At 44.2% G+C, this 25777-nt stretch overlaps 1 protein-coding gene across 3 annotated transcripts in view; it reads left to right on the forward strand.

Moving 5' to 3' along the window:
- The window catches only part of Zbtb40 (zinc finger and BTB domain containing 40), a 65830-nt gene that overhangs the window by 18167 nt on the left and 21886 nt on the right, over positions 1-25777 (forward strand). For 2 of the 3 annotated variants that reach the window (XM_050153444.1, XM_050153466.1), the window contains exons 2-5: positions 12513-13260; positions 13759-13892; positions 23466-23628; positions 24166-24308. In XM_050153444.1, coding sequence (XP_050009401.1) covers positions 12576-13260; positions 13759-13892; positions 23466-23628; positions 24166-24308 — 1125 coding nt within the window. In that variant the 5' untranslated portion in view covers positions 12513-12575. Of the gene's footprint in view, positions 1-9173; positions 9279-12512; positions 13261-13758; positions 13893-23465; positions 23629-24165; positions 24309-25777 lie in introns of all 3 variants that reach the window. The other variant, XM_050153455.1, reaches the window with a different exon arrangement.

Genomic DNA, 25777 nt, shown 5'->3' on the forward strand with positions numbered 1-25777 from the left:
TGCCCTGAAAATGAGCCTCGTTGGGTCAAGTTAGATTGGTAGCAGTCAGGGAAGTGAGAGGATCTTGGAAGACTAGGATGTTGGAATGCAGGCCAAGAGGCTATGGAGCTGTTTGCCCAAAGCTGGCCTGGCTGTAGAAGTATCCGTATTCTGTAGATTATTCCCAGAGATATGAGAGTGTTGTAGCCATTCTTGTTTTGACTAGAGCCAGTGCAAAAGGGAGGGATGTGTGAATGGCTTGTAACTTATATACTTGAGCTGTTGCTTTAACATATTTGAAAATAATTAGATATGAATGGATGTGACTTGAAGACAGTACCTGGCTTCTCCATAGTGTCTGTGTCATCCTGAACTATTAGAAGTGTAGAATCTCGGGCTTCACACTAGAACTTCTGGGCCAGAATTTCCTTTGACAAGATCCCCGTGTGATTCTTGGGCACATTAAAGTCTGAGAAGTTGCTCTGGTGGATGAGAGGACTTGAGTTTCAAGTCAGACACATTCAAGGCCTGTATTGACTGCCTGTGCCCTTGGGCGGTTTACTTAACATTTTCTCTGTCAAGGCCTTGTTGTGTAAGTAAGTTAGTGCTTACTGGGTTGTTAGTATGAAAGAGCTTAAGAAGTGCTTAGAAACGTAGAGTGGCGCATCATTATGGTGGCTGTTAGTGCTTCTTTGAAAAGTGACAGCCTCGTATAAACTGGTAGACTATGAAAAAGAAAGACCAGGATGTCGTTAACATTGACTTGAGGCATGATTTGGCAGTTTTAGAAAAACTGGTCACCAGATATAGTGGCAGTGGAGGGGCCAGCCTGGGTTGTATGGCAAGAACCTGGGTTAAGAAACCAAGTGCGGGGACTGTTGCTCAGTGGTACAGCATTTGCTCAGTTAGCACCTGGAAAGCCCTTAGTTCCATCCCTAGAACCTCAGCAAAGGGATAAACAGGGAATGGAAGGGAAAAGAAATACAAGGTCTTCGGAGCTGCTGTGTGGTAGATCTGGTTAGTTCCCTGACCAGTTTCCTGGAGGAGAGACTGAAGATGCTTCTGGTAGGTAACCAGTAGTTGACAGCTCAGTTCGTGGGAAAATTGCCTGCAGAGGGGGTGGAGAGCCAAGTCTTAGCAACCAGCGAGGCTGTGCATTGTAGACCACATAACCCTGGCTTGCGTCTTGAGGCCCCAACTTAATTCAGGATTTAGCCCTAATGTATTAGCTCTTTGGCCCTTTCCCAGGGTATTTAATATCTTGGTGCTTTAGTTTGCATCTGTGCACAAGGGTAGATGGAATTGTGAGCTGTAAATCCTAGTACATAAACAACAAGCTATGTATCTATGCATCTCCTTGCTCAGGAGATAGCCTCCCAAGTCCCTTAAGGTATGTGCTGTGCCTGGGCTGGCCCTTAGACCCTCCCATGCTGGAGTTCTCTGAAGCTGTTCTAGCTGCTTGGAATTCCCAGTGACCTTTACAAAAGACCGCTGGCCCATTGAGATGTTGCTCTACATTTGGGGCAGAATGATGTCAACGGTGATGGTAACATTAGAAACAACAACTCCACGTGAGAGACACTACCGTGAACCCCAGAGTAGCACAGGGAAATCTGAATTCCTTACACTGCAGCTCTGCCTATCAGGCACTCCGTGTTAGAGAAGATACCAAATGACAGCTGCTTTTGAACTTGAGAAATCCAGGCCTGCTGAAAAGCTACAGTTACCCTTTTCTAACCTCACCAATCCTCCTAGCATTCTCAGAAATAATTGCCAGGGCTTCTCTTTTAACTCGGCTGATTCCTCAGATACCTTACATTTTAAATCATCTTTTCGTGTGGAGCAATCCCCCATTTCTTGTCTCCGAGTGTGTGATCTTTGCTCTAATTATATTGAGAGAGCCAGTTATTTCACCTGGCTCTGGTTGTTTGTGAGATACTAAATAGCCACAGGGTTAAGGCAGACGAGGATCAGAGAGCAGCTCAGCCTCTCAGGACCTCAGTTTCCTCCCTTGAAAAGGAGAAGATTGGACTAAGGTCATCTGGTCGTGTGACAGGAGTACGTGACAGATGAAGTAATGAACTCCTGCACCGCGAAAGTAACTGAAAGGGCTCTCCAAGGTCCCCCAGCTCTCTGGCTACCACAGAGCCCAGGCAATGAGACAGAAGGCAAGATTGCAGAGGAGTCGGGAATTATCACTAGAGACAATAAAGCAAGAGGTGGAATTAGTAGGGGATCCAAACTGGCGATCCTTGACCAAGAGTTCGAATAGCTTTTCCCTCCCGCAGTAGAAGTCCAGCCTTTGGGCATCTGCAGCTGGCGCCTGATAGACAGTGTGGGTAGGATATCAGGTCACCTGTCCTTGCTGCTGGTCCCTCTGCTGGGTCCACCTGTCCTCTCACTCCTACGGCTCTGACTCAGTTTTACTCTTCCTATTTTGGAGGCTTTGCATGCAGAACTCAGGTGCCCTTTCCTTTGCTCTGTATTTGGCCACATCCACTCTGCTGCTGTTACATTCTGTGTTGGAGACCTCTGTCAGCTGTGTCTGGTGCAGTGCCTTGGGATCCCTTCAAGAAATGGGCCCAAGTGTCTCCTCTGACTAGTGCGCCTGACCTTTGCCCTCACCTGTTGAGGTCATACTTAAGTGGCAATTACAGCTCCACCCTTTTCCCTTTTCTTGCTGCTCAATGGAGGCCATGCCCATCCATTCTCTCCTTCCCTTCCTCTCTCTGGCCTCTTACAGACTGAGCCGGTTTGAGAGTTCTGTTTCAGTTTTGCTGCTGTGCTGGGTGGACCATGTGCTCCCCGTGAACCAGGGTCTTGGCTCCCACACAGCACCTAAGGTGTGCAAGTAGTTTGTGGTATGTGGGCTGCCGCCCTAAGGCGGGATCCGGTGCTCCGCTCTCTAGTGGTGCGGCAGAGGCCTTCCTTCACTTGCCTGCCGCTTTGGAGGGCAGAACTGTTTCAGTTCCACAGTGTATGTGGACATTGGAATCTTCAGCGTTATTTCCTTCCACGTTCCTTAGAGAGATGTCACCTTCCCTCCAAACGTGACTTTGCCCCACTTGCCTTCTCTGGTTTGTGTTCTGTGGAATGTAAGGAACCCGAGACTTCCAAATCTTCTTTGGAAGGAGTCAGGATAGAAATTTAAATAAATATTCTTTATGCCCCTTTTAGAAAGCTGGCCTAGTTTTCTACTTTGTGTTGAATTCCCATTTGTGTTTTGGGTCATTATACAGCACTTGGTTCAGCCAATTAAGTTTCTTCTGTCTGGCGTCTTTATTCTGAGTCAGTATAGCCTTTTCTTGAGGCTTTAATAGTGTTCCTTTGAGAAGCATCCTTCTTTCTGGAGTTCTTTCTTGTTGCTTAAACGTTTTCCCCATGGGACCTTTGACAATTTCCCCAGCCTAGCAATTTCTGCAAGTGCTTTGTAACATACTTTATATTGCTCCTGTGTCAATCTTCCAGACTTAGAGATTTCAGCACTCAGTGATCAGCTGTAAGTTTCTTTACCTCCCAAATCACACTGTAGTGAGTGTTCTATTCTCTCTCCATGGGACTTCCTGCAAATGGAGTTAGGCTGAAGCAGAAAAGAATGTTGGAAGCTGTGGCGGGTGTAGCTTAGCCTCTCGGACTCTCTGTTGCTCCCACCTCCAGGTCACATCTGCATGGCTCATTGCATTCATTTACTTAGTAACATAGTGGAAAAAGTGTTCTGCAAAGGTTGTATAGGTTGTGTAATTTGTTTCTCAAGTGTAGCTTAGCCAGAGCTCTGGGCTTTCCCAAAGTGGTCTGCAAAGGCTGTATAGTTTGTTTCTTTAAAGACAGATACTTAAGTCAGGAGGTTAGTTTCAAAACTGTTTAGAGGTTTCACAGCCTCCCTTGGTAGTAAAAAATAGCTAATTCATTAATGCTTGCACTATTTTAAGTGTAGACACACACACGACTCTATTTTAAGTGCAAACACACACAGCATGCCAATACACAATATAGCTTTTAAAGTTCAAGCAGAGGATCCCTACTTCTTAACAAAATTGTCACCTGTTCACTTGTTGTGATAATACTCATGGATTTATTGCTTCCATCTTAATTAGTTTCTCTTTAGTGTACTTCCCTTGCTTTCATTTCCACTCTTTCCCTACTAAATGTTTTCCTTATCCTTTTTTATACCTCTGGTTTGTAAATTCCTTCCTTTGTATCCACTGTTAAGGGATCAGACCAAGGGTCATTCATGCCAGGTAAAGGACTACCCTACCGCTGAGCTTTACCTAGTCTTGGCTTTTATTTCCTTATGCTCTACATGTCACTATGTATGTTAACAGGCCAACATTTTGGGGGGCATCTTCTGACTCATAGAAAATTAGTCTAGTCTCGCTTCTCTTAGCCTCCATGTTGCTGATATTTAATTCCCAGAGTTGGTGTCTGAGACCATTCCCCAAAGCATCAGCAGTTTGTCTTGCTCGGTCTTTTTTTTTTTTTGGAGATGTGTTATCCAGACTGGTTTTGAGCTCATAGTTCTGTTTCAGTCCTCCAAATAGCTGGGATTGCAAGTGTGCATCATCGTTGGTCACCATTTATAATCTTAAGTATTTTGTGTTTGAAAAAAAATTGGGGGTGGGGATGGGACCGGGCTGAGACAGACAGAATCTCACTGTGTGGTCCTGACTGATATGGAATTTGATTTGTAGAGCAGGCTGACTGAATTCACAAAGATCCACCTGCCTCTGCCTCCTGAGTGCTGGGATTAAAAGCATACACCATCATACCCAGCCTGTATTTGGTGAAATTTAGCAGATTTGATTATAAAATCCAACTCATGGGATGGGGGTAGGGATAATTAGTGGTAGAGTACTTGTTTATGTAGCATTCTGAAGCCCTGACTTGTATACCTGGAACTCTAAAAGAGAAAACAGAAGGAATTGCCACTGCCCCCCAAAAAGGATGGAGAGCATCTCCATTCTGCCAGAGTTTTTCCATGTTTCTCATTCTGTCTTTTTCTGTGCTCAGCAATGGCTTCCTGATGCCACCACCTGATTTTATTATAGGATCAGCTTTGCCTACATTTGCATCTTGTATGCAGGACCATCTAGTCAGGTGCCCTTTTGTGTCTGCTTTCTCTGGCAGTTTCTTTAAAATGTGTCCATGACATTGGGTAGACAGGTCTCTCCATCAGTATAAAGTGTGCGGTTTCTCAAATAGTTATTTTCTATTTTCACCAATAGAAGAGGTTCCAGTTCTCAGTCCTTTCAGCGTTTCTTATTTAGCTGAGCTGGGAGCTTTGTGCTTTCTTTGTTGCTCTCTTTCTCTTACCTATCTCTTCTCTGCCTCTTTTCCCACACAACAACTCTGTCACTGATTGTCTCCTAGTCTCACACTTTGAGGCTCATCTCAAATGTCACTTTGTTGTTTTGTGCAGGCTTGGTTTATAGGCCTATCCGTGGAGGTGAGAACATGGCTTCTCCATTTCTATTGACACCAGTTCCATGATTGAGAAGTTAGTAACGTGTCTGCCAATCTCATGATGCTTTTTTGTTTGCTTAAATTCTTTTTGTGTTAGTATTTTGTAATTTTATTCTAAAGGCATATGCCTATCTGTCGCTTTATTTGTTTTGAGAGGTTGCTCATGTCTGTGCATGTTCTTAGAAGTGCAGCAGAAGCCAGGGAGTGTTGTAGGCATCCTGCTCTATAACTGATGACTTACTCCCTTCAAACAGGGTCTCTCATTGAATCTGGAGCTTGCCATATGGGCTAGGGTAACAGAATTTGCCTGTCTCTGCCCACTCCCCACTTCTCAACACTGGCATCATAGGCACACATGGTCATGCCTAACTTTTACATGAGTGCCGGGCAGTCAAACTCAGATCCCTATGTTTGCACAGCACGCACTGGAATGCACTGAGCCGTCTTCCCAGCCCTTTCTTTAATTTTAGAAAATTCTCAGGAATGGTATATTTTTCTACGTGTCCTCAGCATGTCTCCATGCTCCCAGCAGATGCGTGTCAGGCTTAGAATTCTGTCTTCTACAGTCTTAGCTTTCCTTTCCTGTTGTCTGTCTTTTTAATTCTACTATCTGTTGTGAGCAGTTGTTTCAGACTTCTCAAGTGAGTACTTTTCTTTTCTGCTCTGTCTAATCTGATGGGCAGTGAATGGATTTCTGTGACTAGTTCCTACGTACCCCCACCCCCAGTGCATGTGTGCTGTGTGTGTTCTATGTGTGGCCGTGTCTGTGTGTGTGTGTGTGTGTGTGTGTGAGAGAGAGAGAGAGAGAGAGAGAGAGAGAGAGAGAGAGAGATCTTGACTGATACATAATGTCCTTTGACATGTTTGTAACCTGTGTTCATGGTACTGCCTGCTTATGTCTCATCCTGCTGGTTTGGTTTTTATTTTTAATCACTACTGAGTATTGTCTGGTGGCCTGTCTTCTGTGGTGTACAGCTTCCATTTCTATTCTCTCAGGCTTGGACATTTCAAATGCTCTCGTCTCTCTACTACCAGACAGTGCTCAGTGAGTGCTATTTCCTAATGGGCATGTGTGTATGCACAGGAGAATGTTTCCCAGTCTGAAAGGCAGATGTGTGTTGCCTGTCTCCTGAACTCTACCAGATCAACTTCCCAGAACAGCTGTATGGATTACATACCACCCCCAACCCCGGCGACAGCCCAAACCCGGTTCTGCTAGGGGTTTCTGTTTGACCTTCAAGAAATCGAGCAACTTCTCTGGGCTTTAGTCTTCTCATCAGTAAAGAGGATAATGTTAGTGTCTGCTAGGAAGAAAGGTCAGTGTCTGTCTCCTTGGGTGTTATGAGAATAAAATGAGTCATTATTTTGTAACAACATCATCACTACCTGTGAGCCACTTTGCTTGCCCTTCCTCTGCAGATTTCACTTTTTTTCCCTCTTAAGATTAGAGGAATTTGTTATATTTTCTAGTTACAAATTCTTTGATGCCTTTAAACTTTGTGGATGTTATCTCCCGTTTGTGAATCTTTGTAGAGAGCTCTGTTGATATCTATACACTGAAAATATGAGCCTCCTGTTTCTTTTAGGGCACTATTTAAGAAGTCTTTTCTTACCCCCACTTCAAAGGTCCCTCTGAAACTTTCTTCTGACCCTGTATACAGTTGCCTTTCTCACCCAGCTTTCCTCACGTGGTTTGTGGTGGTGAGCATCCTTTTGGGAGTTTTTCTGATTCTCTGTGGGAGTCTCTTTGCTTTGGATTATGAAAGTTTCCCAGCGTCTTCTGATGCATACCAGAGACAAGTTTTTGCGGTAATTTCTCAGATTGGGTTTCCTGTAAGACACAGAAAGCTTGCTGTGCCTGTGTGGCACGGGCCTGTGTGGTTCTCTGCGCCAGGTCTAGAAGACTAGCTGCTGCTGGCTGCTTCCTGGTGCTCGGCACTGCTTTAGCACGGGGGATGGGCCTGGGCCCTAGGCTTCATACAGGGCCTCAGTTCTCACTCCTTGTCTTCTGCCTGCTGGAAGCCACATTTCTTGCCTGCATTACTGCAGCGTCCTTCAAGTTCAGGGCCTGTACACGAGCTTGAATACTCCACGGGGCCCCTGGTCTCAACTCCCATTTACTATTCTAGCTTTGATTTTGATGTCTCTTTCATTTTCAGGTGCCTGGGGAATTTTTTTTTAACTTGACTATGTATTTTAAAAGCATTTTTATGGGTTTTATCCAGCACTTCTGTATGTCTGTAGTAGTAGAAAAGATGACTTTATATCACCTCAGTGTGCTGTTTTGCCAAAGGTCTATTCTGAAATTATCATTCCTGTTAGTTTTAGTTTTTTTTTAATTTTTAATATTGTCAGCTTATACACTGAGTAGCCCTTGCCTGTCCTTGATTGTTCTTGGCCATAACTACCTCCATCCTCCCTTTATTGTTCTAAGTTTATGACATTGCTAGTGTCTGTATACTCACTATGTAATACTGACTGCTCTTCCAAAGGACCCAGGTTCAATTCCCATCACCCACATGGTGGGTCACAACCACCTGTAACTCTCAGTTCAGAGGATTCAATGCTCTCTTCTGGCCGCCATGGGCACTGCAGACATGTAATGTAATTACGTATGCAGGCAAAACACCCATATAAATAACATAAATATAAACAAAAATCTTTGTTACTCTTTTATAAGAGATCCTGTATTGATCTGCCCAACTGTTTATTCATCAACTTATTACATTATTATTTCTTCTTGTTAATAAAAATATTAAATAGCTCGGCCACAAGATCACATAAGCAATGCTTAATTTTTTAAAATTTTTGCAACTTTTTCTTTTGCTCTAAGTACCATGAGATGGATGCAAATTCCCATGCTGTTCATGCTGCTGCTGTCACTCAGCGTTTAGAAACACAAAAGGATTTTCTCCCCTGTGGCTTTTGTGCAGCCCTGGCTGGCCTGGAATTGATATGTAGACTTGGGTGATCCCCTGCCTTCTCACTGCTGGGATTGTTGGCATGTGCCACCACAGACAGCCATGTACCTTTTTAGAACGTAAATGTTAAGATAGCCTGTACTCACATGGTAGGGCTAAATGCTCTCATGGGCTGGCCATCCTCTCTGAAGAAACTGAAACAGTTGTATGAATTAACAAACCCCAGGCACCATAGCACTGCTGAGGTGCGGAAACAAAGTCTACATTTCTTGGAAATGACTTTGTAACTTTTTAAAAAAAGATTTATGCTGTGTTCCAAGTATTTTGCTTGCATCTGTTTATGTGCCTTGTTTGTATCTGGTGCCTATGGAGGCCAGGTGAGGGCATTCATGCCTCTGGGACTAAAGTACAAGTGGTTATATAAGTCACCCTGAGGGAGAACTTGGGAATGTATGCAGGATGCCCTGGGTTCTTGGCCTTCACCAGTTCATCAGTCAGGGAACAGGTTTTCCTGACCTGTGCTTGTTGGAGAGAGACATTGGCACTGGGCCTCTGATCCTGGTGATCTTCTGTGTCTGCCTGGTACCCATCTTAGGGAAGATAGTGGTCTCTTTTCCAATCAAGGCTTTTCCATCATTCAGCTTTTTGACTATTGTGAGGATTGTGGTGCCTTATAAGCCATTCACGTGCACAGTGGAGCCTGGACTCTTGTTTCAGGAGTCAGGAAAAATAAAACTAGTGGTGGGTAAAAAGAGAATCAGCCTTGACTGTTTAACAAAGACAGCTACTGTTTCTCTCTCTTCTTATAAACAGAGGTTTCTCTACCCTTCTCTTACCTTCTGGAGATGCTACAATTTAACATCACTGTAGAATCCACAAACCCAAACCTGAGCTGCGTCCTCACTCCTTCAGAGACAGGTAATCCGGACCTTCCTTACCACACTAAGGCCCTGGGGTGTGTTTCTCTCTTTCTTTGTGCTCTTCCGTTCCTAAATCACTTGGACTCTCCTGTTTTCTGCCTCCACCTCTGGTGAAGACCCTTGTACTGTACCGCCTGTCTATCACACGACAGTTCACAAGTCAGTCAAGGGGCTAGAGATTGAAACACACTCAGACAGACACGGGTCATCCTTGAAATAAGAATGCCAATTTTATTGTGTTCCAGGGCAGCTTATATAGGGGATCTTTATTGGCTAATGGCCTTGCCCTAGCTCTCGGGATTTCCCAGCTGCAAGCCCACCAGAAACCACTCCCCTGCCATCAGGAACTCATGAGGGTCTCATGCTCAGAGCAGCTGCAAGCACAGGAAAACAAGTTGTTTACTCCGGCAGGCTAGGGGATCATAGAAAATTCAGGGTCTGAGGGTCTGCAATCCCCAACAGATCCTCATTGGTTTGCTTGGATCTTCTTTGATAATAGAATATGCCTTCAAAATTATCTTCTTTAGGGGCTGGAGAGATGGCTCAGTGGTTAAGAGCATTGCCTGCTCTTCCAAAGGTCCTGAGTTCAATTACCAGCAACCACATGGTGGCTCACAACCATCTGTAAAGAGGTCTGGTGCCCTCTTCCGGCCTGCAGGCATACACACAGACAGAATATTGTATACATAATAAATAAATAAAATAAATATTTAAAAAAATTATCTTCTTTAAATTCTATAGATACACTACTGATGTCAGGGGCATGGTGGTGCATACCTTTGATCCCAGCACTTGGGAGGCAGAGGCAGGTGGATGAATATGAGTTTGAGGTCAGCCTAGTCTACCAAGCAAGTTCCAGGACAGGTAGGGCTATTCAGAAATCCTGTTTCAAACCTCCACACCCCCACAAAAAAAAAAAAAAGAAGAGATACTAACTGAAATAACATATTTAAAGTACATCTTTGACCATGTTACTTTTTACTACAAATTCCTTCAGGATTTTTCTTTGCCTTTAAGAGAAAACCGAGTTCTTCCAAGTGGCCTATTCATCATACTGTGCTTCTCCAGACCCATCTCCTGACTCTTCCAGCCCCCACTTTATATTCTGCACCTGATCTTTTTATAACCTCCTCCACCCCAGTGTTCTTCCTGACCAAGAGGAAGCTTTCTTGCCTGTGTGCCTTCTACAACCTGCCCTGCACACACTAGCTTAGCATTAACCCTTCTGACTTCCTCATCTTTTAAGATGCAGGTCAAGGAGCTGGGGAGATGGCTCGGTGTGTAAATGTGCTTGTCACACACATGAGGACCTGAGTTTAAATCTCCAGAACTTACATAAAACTTGAATGTGTAGTGCATCTATACTCCAAGTCCTTCTATGGGAGATAGAAGGTGGAGACAGTAGAATACCTGGAAACTCATGGGCCAAGGAAGCTGATGTCCACATTCACACACATAAATATACATATATTGCGTGTGTACACATGTGCTCCTAGGTCAGCAAGGAAGGCAGTGCACTTAGAGCTGAGGGCAGAGGAGCAGAATGTAGATGAGGTTAGACAGCCAGTGACAGCTGGATTCTGAAGGGCTGGTACAGTTCATTATAAGAACCTTGACTTTGATCTGACACTGAAGCCATTTAAGGCATCTGTGCAAAGAAATGCCAGGTTCTGACTGTGTGTTATAAAAGATCACTCTGGCTGTTGAATAGAAGGTGGGGAAGGCAGAGGCGTGGAGATCAGCTATGAGATTATTGTAGAAATTTTGATAGATGGGAAATGGTATGTTAGGCTGGCCATGAAAGAATGAGAGGTGCTGGGATTTCCATATATTGAAGGTAGGGCAAGTGGGGTTTTCAAGGATTAGATCTAGTGTATGAAGATACACAGGTATCTATAGTTAACTATAGATTTTCTTTTGTTTGTTTTATTGTATGTGTATGAGTATTTAGTCTGCATGTATGTCTGTGTACCACATGAATGCCTGGTAGTCTTGGAGGCCAAAAGAAAGCACCAAATCCCCTGAAACTGGTGTTACAGGCAGTTGTGAGCTGCCACATAGGTGCTGGGAATCGAACCTGGGTCTTCTAGAAGAACAGCCAGTGCTCTTAACTATTGAGCCATCTCTCTAGCCCCATTATAGGGTTTTTGGTGTGAGCAGTTAGGATAGGTTTTCTGGAAAGTGGGGAAGATGACAGGGAGCTTTGGAGACATAGACATAGAAAGCTTTTAGGTTTCCGGTTGGAGACATTGAGAAGGAATACCGGGAAGCTGGTACACCAGATGTTAGAAGTGTATACCAGAAATTGAGAGGAGGCTCAAACTGGAGAAGTGATAAGGAATGCCCAACAAAGAATACAGGGAAGCCTGGCCAGTGAGTCAGCTGAAGCATGTGATGTGGGATTCCCCTCTGTATGCTGTGAATACCATTGGTTAATAAAGAACCTGCTTTGGGTCTATTGCAGGACAGAATAGGGCAAGGTGGGGGTTCCAGGCAGATAGAGGAGGAGAGAGTAGGCAGAGTCAAAGAGAAGCCATGTAGCCACCACAGGAGACAGAGGCCATCTGCCAGCCAGAACCTTATCTGTAGACCACAACCATGTGGCGATACACGGATGAATAGAAATGGGTTAATTTAAGATATAAGAGCTAACCAATACAAAGCATGAGCCAATAGACCATGTTGTTGTAGTAATACAATTTCTGTGTGATTATTTCGGATCTGGGTGCCCTGGAACAAACAAGCAGCCTCCATCTGCAAGCGTGAACCAGATGACACGTGTGTACAAGGGGAGAGTGATGATCCCTGCCCAGTGCTATGACAGCATGAGTATTGGGACATTGTATTTCCAGTCTGTGTCTATATGTCTGTCCGTCCTGCTTGCCAGCACTTTTGGGGGCAATTAAAGCTTCCAGATCAGCCTGTAGTGATGACAGGCCCTTCCATAGCTGGTTTTCCCTCCACTACTCTCTGGAATGGGGAAGGAAAGATGACTCCTAGAGTCACCATGAGGAGCAAGTGAGAACATGCATGCAGGGCACTAAGCAAGGTCCCTGCCTCTAACTAATCCCATAGGATTATTACTATAATTATTGCTAACTCAGGAGTCTTGGTGCCCTGACCCTCCCTGTTGAGCAACGAGTGAGTGCCCTTTGGCTTGTGAGTGAATTTGTCCACTACATCTTCCCTGAATGTCTGTGTGTTTGACGTAGTTCTTTGTGCATCTCTCTAGGGCTGAACCTCTCTAGGTGGAGTCTGGAGGGAGAGAGGAAGGAGTTGAGGCTGGAGCAACACCATGGATCTCCCCAACTACAGCCAGCAGCTGCTGCTGCAGCTTTACGCCCTGTGCAAGGAGCAGCGGTTCTGTGATTGCACTATTTCCATTGGCAACATCTACTTCAGGGCCCATAAGCTCGTCCTGGCAGCGGCCAGCCTCCTGTTTAAAACCTTGCTGGATAATACAGATGCCATCTCCATCGATGCATCAGTGGTGAGCCCCGAGGAGTTTGCCCTCTTGCTAGAAATGACATACACTGGCAAGCTCCCCGTGGGCAAGCACAACTTCTCCAAGATCATCTCCTTAGCTGATAGCTTGCAGATGTTTGATGTGGCTGTTGGTTGTAAAAACCTTCTGACCAACCTTGTAAACTGCTCTGTCCAGGGGCAGGTGGTAAGGGATATCTCGGTGCTGTCTTCAGAGGCAGGTGGCAAGGACTCAGAGAAGCCTCAAGTAGAAGTCATTTCTTCTGAAGGTCCTGGAGAGCCCTCTTCATCCCTGGAAGTTTCTACCGTGCCAGCAGGCCCCGAGAAAGCCAAGACCCAGGAAGTAACTCACGTGGCTACCCAAGAGATAAATTCAGATCCTCCCGTTGTTCAGGTGGCTACAGAAATCACAGGGGTGACTCCTCACACAGCCGAAGTTTGTTCCCCTTCTGTTGGACAGCTCCCAAGTCAGGCAGAGGAAACCAACACACAAGCAGGTAACCATCGTTTGATTTTGTTTCATTTCATTTAAATTTAAATTTAATTGAAATCCACACTTCTAGTGCCTTTACAGTATTTAATGGTTTTTACTTTTTGAAATTCTTTGTTTTGTGCCTGTTTGTTATTTTGAGACAAAGTCCCTCTATGGAGCCCTAGGTAGCTTGGAACTCACGGTGTAAGACCAAGTTGGCCTTGGCAATCCTCCTGCCTCTGCCTCCCAAGTGCTGGGATTACAGATATGTATCACCATGCCCTGCAAATTTTTGTTTCACTGATAGTTTTCAATACTAAGACAGCAGTGTCCTGTTGCTTCCCAAGCTGCCCAAGACCTCCACTAGACATGATGTGTAGAGAAAAAAGCCTTAAAATGCCGATGTCCTGCTTATTCGTGTGCTAGGTGGGGCAGTCTGGGACTGACAGTTCTCAACTGAAACTGCTTTTTCGTCGTTTTAAATAATAACGCCCTGTTTTGTTTCGCTCTGCTCTTCCTTCAGAGTGTGAGAGGAAGCAGGAGCAGCTGAATTTCCTGCTAGAACAGGAAAGTGTCTTCTCAAATGCAGTCTTGCTCACAGAGGACACACTGAAAAGACTGGAAGGATGCTCAGAGATTAAAAGCCCTCAGAAGGAGGTAGGTGCCTCTGAGCATCATTTGTCTGGACTCAACATCTCAGGAATCCAAGTCAATGTCCCTCACAGGGCAGAAATAGAAAAATGCAAAACTCCTAGGATTTCACTTTCCCTAATGAAATGACCTCCCTCCCTTTCCAAAGAAGGGTCTTGAAAGACCGCTAAGCAGTATACTTCCAAAAGGAAGTTGTATTTTGATCACCATGACAATTCAACTTTTTTTAAATCGGTTTTTTTTGTTGTTGTTTTGTTTTGAGAATCGCTCTGTAACCCAGACTGGCCTTGAACATCCTCCTGCTTCAGCCTCTAAGTGCTGGGATTTCAGGTGTGCACCATGGTGCCTTCCTTGTACCAAGCTTTCTTTTGAGCCACCAACCAACTCCCAAATCATGGCACAGAAACTTAGTAGTTATGAATGCTCAGCCTTAGCTTAGGCTTGTTTCTTGCTAGCTCTTTTAACTTAATTTAGCCTTTTTCTCTTCATCTATGTTTTACCTCAGGACTTTTTACCTTTTTTACTCCCTTCCTATCCCTCCCCCTTCTGTCCCCCTCTCTTCCCCTCCCCCCCCCCTTTTTAATTTTTTTGTGTGTTGGGGTTTATCATGGGTAAGAACTGTCACTGTCAAGGTATGCCCCTCCCACCCCTCTCTCTCTTTCATTTTACTTTCCTACTTCTTTTGTCTGGCTGGCCTGGCTGCATTGTGTCCCCTCCCTCCCAATCTTGTCGTTCTTTTTGCCTGAGCCTGGATTCCTCCTCTTACTTATTCAGCCCTGCCTATCCCTCTTCTGCCTCGCTATTTGCCATTCAACTGTTTATTAGACCAATTAGGTGTCTTAGGCAGGCAAGGTGAAACACAACACATCTTTACATAATTAAACAAGTACAGCATAAACAAACGCAACACACCTTTACCTAGTTAAAGTAATATGCCACAACATAAACAAGTGTAACACACCTTTACCTAGTTAAAGTAATATGCCACAACGTAAACAAGTGTAACACACCTTTACGTAGTTGAAGTAATATGCCACAACATAAACAAATGTAACAAACCTTTACCTAGTTGAAGTAATATGCCACAACAAGGTAGTGTCAGATAACCCCAAATCAGAGAGGTAGACAGCAGACACTCAAAACACATGCAGAAAGTGTTTAATAGAAACAGCAGATGGCATCACATGAGGAGTACACTGGCCCTTTCAGACATTAAAAACACAACGGTAGACTTTTTTTTAGTAACACTATGCTAAACTTGATACATAATTTATCACATTCAATCCTCATAGAAACAATGGGTCTATCTTTTGGTCCTGTTTTATGGTTGAAAATTCAAAGAGGTGAAAAAGCCTGATAAAGGCACAGAGCACGGAAGAGTTGTAGCCAGATGGAAAACCCAAGGCTTCTGACTTTGTGAGGTCTTGAGGATAGAGCACAGGGCCTACCTTGCGTGTCTTCTACTGCCAAGGACACCCTCAGCTCCAATTCTAACATTAGAGAGCTGCCCACTGAAGTATCCTGATTCTACCAGGGCGAAAGTGACCCATATGTGGAAACACGTTAGCAATCTCCTGACAGGAAGCTGCCAGATGGTTGTCATGCTGTTTCTTAGCTGCCCTTTTCTGTTTTCAGTAAGGCAAGTGAGACCCATCCCCACCTGTGCTCCGCACGCCTGACCCTGCAGGGTTCACTCCACAGGCACTTAGAAGCCCACCTGCTTCCTCTGGAGAACCCGCTGAGAGCTCGGCAGGGGGCTCCAGCAGACCGATCCATCTGATGGGGAATGCCAGAATGAGGGTCTCTGCTGCTGCAGCCTGCTGACTGCTAATTCTGTCAGTAAATGCCTATCAGCATTGCATTGTGTTCCTGACTCATTATAGGTTACATTTTAGAAAACAAATTCAAATTCAGTATTGATTTTAACCATATTAGTAAATACTTGGCCATAGTCATGAATCTCTGCCTTGAGAATACTTTGTACAAGGCTGGGTCAACCCTGATGTCTGTCTGGGTGCTGGTTTGGGGTGAGGTTCAAGTTGTAAATCCCTGTCACCCTTTGTCTGGTTGCTCTGAAGGACATTATGGTTTTATATTTTTTCACTTGCATATTCTCTTCACTGCTTAAGCCGTCACTTTTGTTGTTGGTTTGTTATCTTGATAACATCTAGACACGCCACTTCACTTTCTCCCTTAGGCTTTCTCTCCTTCCCATAGATCAGCAGTGCTCAGATGAGTAAAACTTGTGTTTATTTGAGTTGTGTCTTTGCCCTTTTTGGATAATGCTGTGCGTAGATGTGTTCATTGCAGAAGCCAGAGAAATGGCCCAGTGGTTAGAAACACTCACTACTTTTGCAGAGGATCTGGGTTCAGTTTTCTGTACCCACATGGAGGCTCACAATCATCCATAGATCTAGCATCTGTGGACACGATACAAAAACACAATGTACATACATGCAGGCAGAACACTCATGATACACATAAAAGAAAAATAAATTGCAAAAAATATATCTTTATGTGGGTCTGTTGAACGCTTCCTTTTTTCTTTCTTTCCTTTCTAATTCTTGTTCTGATCTTCTGATGGCAGTAGCTTTAAAAGTGCTTTAGAAGAGCCCTGAGTCACTGCTGGAGATCATTACAGGCTTGTGTTATTTCTTCCTCGATGTTAGAGGTCAGAGTACCAGCTTTAAAAATCACTTGGTGGCTGTATTTTAAACTGTCCATAATACATCTTTGGACTTCAGAGTGCAGATCTAAACAGTCTTTAAGAACATAAGATTAAATTAAATATAAGGGCAGAGAATGTAGCTCATGGTAGAAGTCTTGCCTAGTAAGCACAAGGCCCTCGGTTTGATTCCTATCACTGCAAAAAAAAAAAAGGGATTTACTGAGTTAGGGTTGGGAAGCCATCATATTTCCAGGATCTTCTGCTCTCATTTCTTTCAGCCAGCTTTAGAGAGGCATACTCGACTGTAGTACACTGTACACTTGAAGTGCACAATTCGGTAAGTTTTAATGTATGTCCAGAGACCATTATCACAGTCAAGGTAGACATGCAGCACCCCAAATCTCCTCATGGCCTTTGGAAATCCATCCCTCCATTCACCTATCCCTTACGTCAAGCAGCTTCAGTCTTTCCTATTCATAACCTGTTTTTGCTTGAGAAATTTTCTGTGACCCTGGGTATACAGGTATATAAAAAAAATATGCATATCCAACATTATTGATAATAAATCATCAAGAAATTTATTTTAAGCTAATTCTTTGATGTATATATAATTTCATCACTTATTATACACAAAAGCAGATTTGCATACTAATGAGATGAATGTCTATTTTTATGTAAAAAATCTGATACTACAGGATGCAGAGAGCATCTTCAGCATTTTCCAAGTTGATGAATACTTGGGCTTCACAGTTGTGACTGCACCGAGTGCTGCTTCACATAAAATGGCACAAGGGTGTTGAGGGCCATTTCAGAAAATATGTGAAATACTGTTCTAATCTCAAGATGAAATTCATTCAACCTTTTTTAAAAAAAATAAAATATGAGCCAACAATTTGAAAAATCAAGCATTCTAGCACAGTACAACCCCAAATGCACTAATTCAGTACTCACATGCTGAGAAATAATGGTAGAAAAATACTCAGTCTTTGCTTTCCCTAAACCATGTGTCTATGTAAGCAGAAAAAAACTTGGTGAAAGCAGTAAAACCCCTGTAGTTCCTAGAAGCAGTAGCCTTGACTGATTGCTGAGGTGCTTGAGGTAGCATCTGTGGCATGCCTGGCATGCCAGTGTGTGCAGAATAAATTGTACACACTGCGTTTAGAACCGAGACTTCAGTGAAGTCTTACTGTCAGACCAAGTGAGCACGGCCAGAAACTCCACAGATTTATTACCCATTTGATTTTAACTTTGATTTTCTTACTGTTGGATATTCAGAAACATTTTGTTGCCAAATCTTTTGTAATACCCCCCCCCCCATACACACACACTCAGTTATCTGATCCCAGTTGGGTCAGGCTCTAGGTAACTGCTGATTGGCTGTCTATTTAGATTAGCTTGTGTTTTCTAGAGTATTGCATAAATGGAGTCTGTGGGGGTCTGTTTCCTTACCATACTTTGTTGAGACTCATCTGTGCTATTGTATGTTCATTCCTTCTTGCTGGGTAATAATCCATTGCAATACTAATAGTTTATTTGCTCAGCTTGACTACTTCCTTGTGATCTTGAGCAACCTAGTCTTTTATAAGGTTTGGTTTCTTTATAAAATGGTAATGTCACCAGGCACCACCTTGTTGGGCCATTATGACGTAATTAAGATTATTTATATGGTATTCTCTATAAAATGCCAGGCACACAGCAGGAATTCAGTAGGTAGCAACTGCTGCCTTGATTTCTAATTACCTCAAGCTTGTTGGCCTAACCAGCCTCTGCCCCCTTTTCACTGAGTCTTTTAGAGGTCCCAGTGCTGTGTGCTTCACTCTGACTTGTGAGATGTTTGTGTGGCCCTAGGCCTAATCTATCGGGCATGTTTTCAGAGAAGTATCAACCTCTTGAGTGGAGGTAGCTTCCTGAACTGCAGGGGTGTTGGTCTTCCAGCAGTGGTGTGTTCCATATGGTCTGGGATACTTGTTAAGAAGGGAACCTCCAGAGAGTTTGATTCTTAAGTCATGGGAGAGCTTGGGAATCTGCCCTTAGCAGGTTTCTCAGGGCTGCCATCCAGGTGTCTGTGCCGTGAACCACATCTTGAGAATCACTGCTGAGGTTAATGACCTGCAGACTCCTACACTGCATGATGGCAGAGGACACGATGCCTGTGTCCTAAGAGGCTCTAGAGCAGCGGTTCTCAACCTTCCTAATGCTGTGATCCTTTAATACAGTTCCTCATGTTGTGGTCACCCCAACCATAAAATTATTGCGTTGCTACTTCATAACTAATTTGCTACTGTTATAAATTAGAATGTTTACATATGTCTACATATCTGTTTTCCAATGATCTTAGGCAACCCCTGTGGAAGGGGCTGCAACCCACAGGTTGAGAACCACTGCCATACTCTCCAGCTGTCACTCTGCTTGCCTTTGATTCAGCAGCTGTTCGGTGAGCCACTGGTATGAAACAGGCAACCCTGATCCCTATCATTGCGGATTACATCATGGTGAAAACATTGTTTCACAAGTATAGCCAGCTTCTGGGTGGGATCCTGCTGAAAGGTTTCCGTGATGAATGTATTCAAGAATTATTTCCCAGAGCAGCGTATTTTAAGCTCTAGTACAACTATAGGGTTTGACTTTTCTCATTGGCGTTGCTGTTTCTCCTGTTCTTAAATTTTTAGTTCCCAAGAAGTTTTAAATGTTTTATTGTTTTTGTTCTTGGGCTAATAATCATGATATAACTTGACACCATTAAAAGTATTCCCACTGTGTGTGTGCCATTTGAGGCCTTCTGCCACTGGTGAGTGGCATCGGGTTCTGGTTGAGACACACAGATCCAAGGCATACAGATGACATGGACTGAGTTCAGGGAGAGCTTGGGCTCCTGGTGTCCTGAAAGGTTTATCTCCCAAGCTACCTGATGCAAGGTGGCAAAGCCATTCCCTAAGTAATCATTGCTGAAATACAAGAGGCTGGGTGCTGGAACCCAGGGAAGCTCCACGGCCAGAACTGATCAGAGCAGGTCTGCTGGGGCTGGGGTGTGGGAGCATCTCCTGCCAAACTGTACACAGTCTAACTGCCACTGTCGTTAAAGAAAGCAATGGTGACTTTCTGGCTGAGTAAAACCTGTTTCAAGCCAGCCATATTTTCTTTCAGTGTGTGCTATACCTTTTCATTGTCTTCTTCCTTTATTCCTAGCCACGTCCCTGCTTTTAGTTAACTGTGTGTATAGCAAAGCGATCTTTGTCAGGAATAAGAAGCTAACTTCTCCACTATTGATTCCTAGGCTCTCTTATTTCACTTTTAAATTTGGTGTCTTAGAAAGACTCCCAGAGCTGAAGACTAGGTAGCGTTCATTCTCTTTCAGCTGCATTGCAAAGGCGAGCTAGTTTCCTCCTCTGTGAATCTGTTCTCAGTGGTGCTTTGCCTTGTGGTCCGGTGGGTGCAACTTTTTGTCGTAAGGACAGTGCTCACTGGCTAGGATAACCCTCTCATTCCCAGGTCTACAAGTCAGCTGGTATTTTCCAGATCTCCTCTGGACATCAAGTCTGGGACACACAGCTAGAGCTCTAGAAAGGCTTGCAGTTGTAGGGAAAGGCTCACACTTTGCGTGAGCATTCTGTACTACTGGTCTCTGTAGTAATCACACAGACTAAGAAGAATAGTGTACATATTGCTGTGTCCTACTCAGGGTTCAGTGACTGGTTGTGGTAGGTCTGGTAGCATCCAGTGCAGAGAGATTTAATGTATCCAGCGTTTTATTCAGACTACTCTACTTGCTGCCCTGTGACCTGAGGTAAGTTCCTTAGCCTCTCCAGTGCTTATCTAGATAGCAGAAGGAATGCCTCCTGGGACAGTGTGAGGAGTAAAGTAGACAGCAAGTCTACACTCAGTCCAGGATGGTATGGAACTATTATTTATGGTCTGTATCGCAGTTTATTTTTATTTATTTTGGTGTTAGCAATTGAGCAGGGCACACTCCCCCAGAGCTATACCCCAGCCTCATCTTTATCATTATTGCTGTCCCCCGACCCTCATCATGGATGGGAGGGTCTGAGCGCACAATACTGTCACCCAGACAAATGTGAAGGTCTTAGGGAGAAACAGTTGAGATAAGCAACAAAAAGGCTTGGGTGAAGGGACAGAGTAGATGCTTTTTCTGTGTTGTACAAGGAGAACTAACTGCCTCATTTTGAAATATGTCTACCTATATTTTACTCAGTAATTTTGACTACTTGCATGAACATGTGTTGACATGAGTTTACTGAAATACCTTTAACTCCTTACGAGTCAAAGAAGTAGTAGTGTTTGGTTAAAGAACTTGGCCCTAGTGACAAGGCTTTATTTTACTTGGGATCTTAGAGTTCTGTTACATGGTGACAGCCCTGCGCAATATATGGCACCCTCTTGGCACTCCTGTCTGGGCAGAGCTGCTGTTGCACTACAGAATGCCTGCAAGCCTGGAGTGCCAGCTCTGATGTGAATGCCCAGTAAGTGCTGGGGTGAAGAGCAGGGCCGCCCAGGCAGCTGACAGTTCCCTGCTTCTCCTCCCAGGTGGTCACCCAGCACCACTGCCGAGCAATGAAGTTAACAAATGTTTTAATTTCACCGCTGAGTAGTTCTGCAGAGGGAGAGACAGCAGATGAGAGCACTTCAGAAGCCTCTGCTGGTGAAAGCTCCATTCCCCTCAGCTCAGATGATAATGCCAGACACAGTGGATACCCAGAGAGAATGCAGACTATTCAGAGAGCCGTAGGTGAACAAAGGAAACAGCCTGGCCCGGGCTAGAATAAGGGGACTGTGCGGTATCGGTGAGAAAGGAAGGGAGGAAAAGGAAAACAGAGGAAGCAGTGTGTTTACTGAGGGAGTTGGGAGTGAAGAGTGACTGTGAGCCACCTCTTCTGTGTGAGGCATCACTGTAACATTCAGCAGCCTGGAAACAGCGAGTTCTTATTCTCAGATTCTGCAGGTCAGGAGTTCCTGGGTGGAACCTGGCTGGTCCCTGATTAGAGTCTCATGCTCAGAGCAGCTGCAGGCAAAGGGTCATAGAAAATTCAGGGTCTGGGAGTCCACAGTCCCCAATACCAGACAGAAAAGCATAGTAACCTAACTCCCAGAGGCACATCTCATTGCTTATGCCATAGTCTCTTCTTGAATAAGTCATGAGGTTCAGACCAAGGGTGGAGCTACCTGGAGGCAGAAGTCTGGGGAGCTGTTTTGCATGTTGACCCCAGGATCCCTATTACTATCAGTGAGGGATATTCTAAAGAGATGGTAGACCAACTACAAAAAGCATGAGAAGGTGAATTAATTTGGCCAAAGGGGATTTAAGCATTCACCTGATGTCTTTATTTCTTGTTCATTGTTTTTAAAGTAGATATTTGCCTAAGGTTAATGGAAATTATTTATAAAATCTTTATGTAGATTTTTAAAATGTGTGTGCACTTGCACACATGTGCCTGCAGAAGCCAGAGAGAAGGGACATCAGATCCCCTAGAACTGGAGTTACAGGTGATTATGGGTCCTGGAGCCTGAATTCTGGTCCTCTGCAAGAGCAGCAAGTGCTCTTAGCCAGAAGTGTAGATTATTAAACTAGGTTTTGTCCTAGTTTACTTTTAGAGATGACCAAAACCACAAGAAACCCCTTTAAAGGTTACTATAAGAAATATATATGCAACTATTATTTTTTATGTTTTGGTGACCTCATGTTTTTTTTTTTCAAAATAAACTGTGCTAAAAGAGAAATATTAATTCTACCTTTCCATTGGTCTTCCTCCCATTCACGTAAGAGATGGTCTATCAGATCAAAGAAAGGCATGTTCATTTTGTTTATCTTCCCACTGGGGTTGCTAATACTTTACTGTGATCTGAGAGAGTCCAGGTTGTGCCCTGAGACCTGGAGTCTAAGGCAGATCTCGCAGAGCTGTGTGGTGTAATACTGGTGTGGCTCTGCTCAGAAGAGGGCTGGAGATCGGAGCCTCTGCAGGATTGTCCGGGAAAGAAATAAGGGTTGACAGGAGGCTGGGGCCAGCCGAGCTGTGGAACAGTTTCTTGTCTCTTCAAAGCAATGTTTTAGACCAGTTTTAGATCCTGCTGTGGTTACGGATTTGGGAGAAAGCTGAAAGGGGCTGGCTACAAAGATGGGTTTTTAATCATAGTACTTCAGGGTCACCGATGTCAGGAAGTTATGATGCCAAGGCGGAGTGATGCCAAATGCTATTGTAAGGTCAGGCAACATGAGGTGAGAGGCAAGGCAGGCTGTGTGTGAGTTCCAGAAGAAACTTTGACACTTTTCGTTTCTGGAGTAGATGCAGCCATTACCATGGGGTAATTGATATGTGAATCACGTTCTCTGACAGCTGGCACCTATAAGCCAACACATTGTTAGCCTTATTACAGAATATATCTAAAAGTAATAAGGCCCGTGTCTTTCTAAATAGTCTATCATTCGGAATGTAAATGACTTAAAGTGTTCTTTTTTCCTAACTTGCAAGATTTTAATTGCATTCTCAAATAGTAAAATGACAGTTCGTTCAATTTGAAATTCAGATATCTTTGCCTGAGAAATATCCAGTGTCATAAGATTCAGAAAGGTCTAATTAGGCAAGAAGTGTGTTACATTTGTTAAAAATACACTGCACACCTACTATGTGGCAGGCTGTACTCGCTGAGGCTGTCGAGTCCTGGAAGTAGGATTGATGTCTTCCAGAAGTCTGAGGAGAAAGCAGCAAACAGCTACAGTATGTGTGTCCTTACAGAGGAGGACCAGCAGAGAGGAAGCAGACCTGTGGGGAGCCTAAGGAAGACGGTGTAGTGGGTGAAGGGCTGATGGAGAGATGTGAGGGTCAGGTTGTCAGAGCCCTCATGCCACACACAGAGTGTGTGGGTAATTAATCTCTTTCTCTTGGGCACCTGGTTCACAGGTCATAATAGAATGTCTCAAGGATGACGGAGGAGGCTCAGCATTCCAGAGAATCCTGGGCAAAGTGCATGATGGGAGCCTGGATGTGCAGGTGGTCTTGTCTCTGATCAGACTGTACCAGGAGTCCACACCTGCAGAGAAGGTGTCTCAGTCTCAGCCAGAAGGTAGGAGGGCATTCTGGCCACCTAGGTGACCCAGCTTTTACAGTTCCAGCCAGTGATGTGTGTTGTTGTTGGCTTTCATGTAGGTTCCTGTGCCATCCCAGAAGCTGCATGTTAAATGTGCACAGGCTACATGTGAGTCTCCATTTCAGCCCTCAGCAAACTGAGGCTACTGTCACTGTCCTCATGCCTTTCAAAAAGCCGAATGTCCAAAGCAGCGCATCAAGTGACTGGTTCGCTGCCAGCACTTAAAGGCTGAAGTTGCTCTCATTTGGGTTAGGTACAAAGCAGTGGCCTTGCCTACCAGAAGTTAACCTCTGGCTGGCTCTGAAGCTTTGTATTTCGACAGATAAATGAAACATTTTTCCTTTCATAGAGTTTAAACAGAATAATAAAGTATTTTTCTCTCCAAAAGTGATTCTGCATTCAGGTGCACCGAAGCTCTTTACTATTCCGTTAGATCTCTCTCGACAGACCACGCTGTCATTTTCTTCAAATTGACTAGCTTCTCTTGTGTGTCTCTAATTCCTTCTCCCCCAGGGAGCGCAGGGGAGGGAAAGACCTTGTCTGCTCTGTTACTGGAACACAAAGAGGACCTGATCCAGTGTGTAACACAGCTCAGACCTATTGTGGAGTTCCTGGAAACAGCCAAGGAGGAATTCCTGCCCGTCTCGGAAAAAAGGGTAACTGTGTCAAGCCTCTGCCCCCTTCTGAACTGCTGCAGAGCTTGCTCTAGTGCTCTGCTGCACGAGGTGCTTTTTGCCTTGCGATGTTTTGATACTTTCTGCATTGTAATCACCTTGGCTGATTGGAGGTTCCTGTCGCATGCTCCATCACATTTCTTGCCATAGCTTATACCGCGCACTTTGCAGCACATGGCCACTGGGCAGGTGGATGGGTAGATGACCCTACTGCTGCTGGGACTCTGACTACCAGAAGCTACTGTTGCAGGAGCTGAACGTTGTGGCACATTTGTAATTATGATGCTTTTCTTATTTACAGAAATGATACATGGTTAATAATGTAGATACAGAAGAAAACAGGGAAAAATAAATATTTAAAAAATTGAGAGGGTCCTGCTACAGCAGCATGTGGTTCTCTTTGTCTCTTTGGAGTCCTGGGATGAGGCAGCACAAACTCACGGCTCTTGTCTGCTACCACATGTCTCTATCTCCACTAAGGGATTGTGGAACACTGTTGTATTTTAATGGACATCCCATGACTCATTCACTCTTCCTGGGCATTTGTTGCCAATAATTTGGTATACTAAATGATGTTGTTGAGGACATCCTTGCAGGCTAAGCTCTGCAGACTTCTCAATATTATTTCCTTAGGGTAATTTTTAAATGAAATTTTAAAAGAGAATGTAAAAGTCTTCATGGACATTCTCAAATTGCCCTTCAGGAAGGTCACACGCCAGTTTATTCTCCCAACAGCTAGCTGCTAAAACCTCATAAAACTGCTGGCATGACTTCTTAGGGCAACTAGATAACTGTTTTTGTTGGGGTTATCGATTTCAACTTTGTGCTAAAAATATGTCTCTCTAGAAGGAAGGGTGGGGAGAGAGAACTTTCGTGGCATTACTTAAAACTGAGAGAATGCCCAAGAGAGATGGTTTCCGAACCATTGGTGTGATAGCACTGGGTTCATAGTGGGCTGGGTCCTAGATTCCCTCTGCCTGAGTCATCTTAGGTTAAATGTCCAGGCAGACAGACAGCTGGGGGAAGCGTCTAATCTCAGAAGTGTATTTTGGAAATTGATGTTTTAAAGTTCTGTAAAATTCATAGACAATGCTAATATGGTGGGGAATGAACTCGTGTTTTCCTCCTGAGGTTACCGATTAGGTGTAATCTTGGGCACTCAATTTCAGTGAGTTCTTATGGCCCCAGAAGCCTCTGATTCCCTGTTGAGAGATTTTATTCGATTATTCCTCCCAGGCCTTTCCTGATGAGCTGGGCTGAAAGTGGACTTTGAGCTGTTCCATTATCTTGTAAAACAGCAATTAGAGGTGGAACCAGCCCCAGCCCTAAGCTCTGCTGCAGGATAGACCACACTGTCATTTTCTTCTGTCACTTTCAGTTTACTTGACAAAAAAGCCTGGAGCAGAACTTAAATGAGTTGCAAATCACAGCAGCACTTCTCAGGCTGGGTC

The sequence above is a fragment of the Alexandromys fortis genome, unplaced genomic scaffold, assembly GCF_014885135.2.
Source record: "Alexandromys fortis isolate MF-2015 unplaced genomic scaffold, M_Fortis_MF-2015_v1.1 scaffold_26, whole genome shotgun sequence".
In the NCBI taxonomy this organism is placed as follows: Eukaryota; Metazoa; Chordata; class Mammalia; order Rodentia; family Cricetidae; genus Alexandromys; species Alexandromys fortis.